The 3,853-nt window shown below is 43.6% G+C and overlaps 1 gene segment (V, D, J or C); it reads right to left on the bottom strand.

Moving 5' to 3' along the window:
• Positions 1 to 259: 259 nt before the first annotated feature.
• LOC129407150 (immunoglobulin lambda variable 3-21-like) lies at positions 260 to 790 on the bottom strand. The segment is given in 2 exon segments: positions 260 to 567; positions 745 to 790. Coding segments are annotated over 2 exon segments (354 nt in total).
• Between the last annotated feature and the right edge of the window lie 3,063 nt (positions 791 to 3,853).

The raw sequence follows: 3,853 nt of genomic DNA, 5'->3' as shown, positions 1-3,853 counted from the left end.
TCAGGGGGTCAAACTAGGCTGGCTGCATGCAAGGCAAGGGCCTTCCCCACTGAATTATTGCTTTAGTCCTCGAGGGTTTTCTGTTTTGAAGGATAAATGTACATCCAGAAGCATAGAGAACCAGTTCTTGTTTAAGATCATGATCAGAGCAGGGAAGTTGCATGACCCCCAGGCCTCAGCTATTGAGCACAGTGAGGGTGAGCACCAGGCCAGAGCAGGAGGTTCTTGTCCCACTTCCCCAGTGTCTGTGCCACTGTGCTTACTGCCAGCTGTTGTCAATGTTACCATATACTGCACAGTAATAGTCGGCCTCATCCTCAGCCTGGACTCCCGTGATGGTCAGGGTGGCCAGGTTGCCAGAGTTGGAGCCAAAGAATCGGTCAGGCATCTTTGTGGGCCCGTCGTAATCACTGTACATGACCGACACAGGGGCCTGGTCTGGCTTCTGCTTGTACCAGAAAACACTTTTTCTTCCAATGTTGTTTCCCGCACAGGTCATCGTGGCCTCCCCTCCCGGGCTCACAGATAATGAGGGCGGCTGATTCACCTCATAGGAAGATACAGAACCTGCAAGACAGGAGAGGACAGGTAAAACAGAAAGTCAGTTCTTCCTAGACTCCCATCTCCATGACCACCCATCAGGATGATGGAAATCCGACCCCAGTGCCCTGCTGAGCTCAGACTCAGGTACAAGATCTTCCCAGTGCACTAGGCCTGGGGCTGCTGTGAACCCAGACACATCACCTGTGCAGTGAGCCAGGAGGCCCAGGAGGAGCGGGGTCCAGGCCATGGTGAGGGGCTGGGATCCTGGCACCTGAAGCTGAACTCCTCCTGGTCCCCTCTTATCCCCTCAGGGAGAGAGCTGCTGGCTATGCAAATCAGCCAGGCTCAGGGCTGCTGCCTGGGGTCTGTGGCTGCAGAAAAGGGCCCTGACCCAAGGGACACAGGAAGGGGGAGGGCTGGCCATGCAGTCCCTACCTGCTGCTTAGTGGCATCTCCCTGAAAAGTTTGTTTCTGAGTTATAGGAATTTTGTCTGCTCAAGAGGCAGTTTAGAGCATTGACACATTGTTTTTTTCAGAATAAATAATTTGATTTATGGCATGAAATATTGGCTTAAATTACAAGTATTTCTCATGAAAATATTTTTTATGGTTTGTTTCCTCAGTTTTGGGGAGAATCATACAATGATAAAAGTCAAAAAGTCACCTTTATTACTTGATTCCATAAAGGATAGAGGATCTTTCTTGTTACCAGATACCAAAGGACATTGAAATGTTCAACAGACTAGATAGGAACAACAATATTTCAGATCCTGAGGCCAGGAGATAACACAGCGGGGAGGGTGATTCCCTGTGCAGGGCCTGCCCAGCTTTGATGCCTGTCACCACATATTGTCCAAGAGTGCAAAGTCAGAATTTCTGAGTATGGCCAGGTGTGGCACACTCTCTGTTCTCTCTCTCTCTCTCTCTCTCTCTCTCTCTCTCTCTCTCTCTCTCTCTCTCTCTCTCTCTCTCTCACTCACTCTCTCTCTCTCTCTCTCTCTCACAGACACACACACACACACACACACACACACACAGATTCTCAGCACTATGTTTTTGGACTGAGCCTCACTGAGGACGGCTCTTGATTCCCCACACCACCCCCTAGTGGCTGACTAATCTCTGACACCACATGGTTTGATCAGCATCACAGTTCCTCAGGGCCTATTTAGAATACATCCATATTTTAGCTATTGTGAACAGTGCTGTGATCAATATATAGGTACAGATATCATTTATACTGTGCTCTTTTTCATCGTCGGTATATATTCCCAAAGGTGGTATTGCGGGGTCATGTGGAAGCTCAATTTCTAGTTTTTGAAGGACTGTCCGTATTGTTTTCCAGAAAGGCTGGACCAGTGGGCTTTCCCACCAACAGTGAAGGAGCGTTCCTTTTCCCCAGCATCCACGCCAGCACTGGTTGCTTTTGTTCTTTTGAATGTGTGCCAGTCTCTGTGGTGTGAGATGATATCTCATTGTTGTTTTGATTTGTATCTCCCTGATAACCAGTCATGTGGAGCATTTTTTTCATGTGCCTTTGGGCCATTTGTATTTCTTTTTTGAGGAAACTTCTGTTCATTATTTCTATCACGGTCAGGCCGTTGAATTTGCACATCTTTCACATTTGGAATGGAAGCTTTCTAATTTTTATTTCTATAATTGTCATGAAGGTATTCTCAAATAATAGATGAACAATTGTTAAAATGCAGCTGTAGCACTGCTGAGGATGAAGTAAATTTCTTTATTAAATGCAATGAGATATATAGTTACAAAGCAATTCATGGTTGAGTTTCAGTCATACGATGTTCCAACACCCAACCTTTCCCCAGTGCACATTTCCACCACCAATGCCCTAGTTTCCGTCCTTCATGTCTCCTCAACCTTACCTCCAAAGTTGCTCTATGGCAGACACATTCTGTCTGTCTGTCTGTCTCATTTTATTTTAGGCACTGTGGTTTGCAATACTCTTACTGAAAAGGTATTGTGCATTTCTCTTTCTCTCCTTTGAGCATTTAGTTTTTGTTCAGTGATCATTTCCAACTATCATTGTCAAAGTGTTTCCTTTTCTGTCCTAACTTCATTCCCCTTCCTTTTAGTGGCATGCTTTTTTCCATGAGCCATTTCTCCTCTCGTTTCTATGTCTTTGGTTATTATTTACACACAATGTTGTCGTTTTTGGCTTTTTATATCCCCAAATGAGTGCCATCATGTATGTTTGTCTGTGTCCCATTGACTCATTAACTCAGCATGATTCTTTCCATGTTTATCCATGTAGAAGCAAATAGTATGACTTTATTTTTTCTAACAGCCATGTAGTGTTTCATTAGGTAGATATACCATAGTTTCTTTCTAATTTCTTTGCTTTTAAAATTTTATGTTATTTTAATCAAGTTATTCACAATACTTGATTACATTCCCTATTCCAACACCAATCCACCACCATTACGCCTTCCAACCACCATATTTCAAATTATACCACCTCAATGCTGAAAGCAGAACATAATAATTTCCTTTGTTTTGCCTATTATGAATAATCCTCTAAAGATGATCCAAAAAAGTTTTTCTAGAGCAAAGAGATTAAAAGCAAGGAAGAATATGAGCTTCTCGAAAGAAAGGTGAGTCTCTCAAGGAAAAGGACACACTCTAAGTTGGGTCGGTGACTTCAAAAGACATGTACTGTGTTCTGAAACCTACAGGAAGCATGGCTAGGTTCTTCAGCTTGGAGCAATCTTTGCAGGAAGGAGTTCTTGGCAAGGTTTATCAAGGTAAATGACTTTGAGCACTGGTGACTTTTTTCTTTGAGAGTCTATTAGGTTCTTTTATCTAGTTAAATAATATTTTGAGATTGTTCAGTCCTCAGATTTGGGTTGACTTTTGAGCACTAGTCATTTAACCCATTTCTTGCCATGCATTTGCCTCTTCTCTAGTCTTTTCCCTGCCCTAGGTGCCTGGGGAGGGCTCCTAACTGCATCTAGTATAGCACTCAAATAGGAATCCACTGAAAACAATTTGAAATGTTAATATGCCTGAGTTTATCTTCTAGCACATCAGACACGCATTTCCCTCTAATAATCCTGAAGCCTGTTTCTGTTTGTCCAAAATCCTCTTCCAAGTGAACACCACAAAAGCTTCCTCCTACAATCCCAAATTCACCCCTCATGAGATCTGTATAAAGCCTGTTCCAGGACTTGTATGGAGTGTCGGGGGACTTCAGATCTCTCTAGGTCAGATAGGTTTGCTGCTCTGACTACAAACTCATGCAGCTGGAGGGGAGTATAATTCAGATGGGTCAGGGATTTTTTTTGTCACT

This window comes from Sorex araneus, chromosome 9, assembly GCF_027595985.1.
Source record: "Sorex araneus isolate mSorAra2 chromosome 9, mSorAra2.pri, whole genome shotgun sequence".
NCBI lineage: Eukaryota > Metazoa > Chordata > Mammalia > Eulipotyphla > Soricidae > Sorex > Sorex araneus.
Note: the sequence above shows the minus strand (reverse complement) of the source record. Positions and strands in the feature narration are given on the sequence as shown.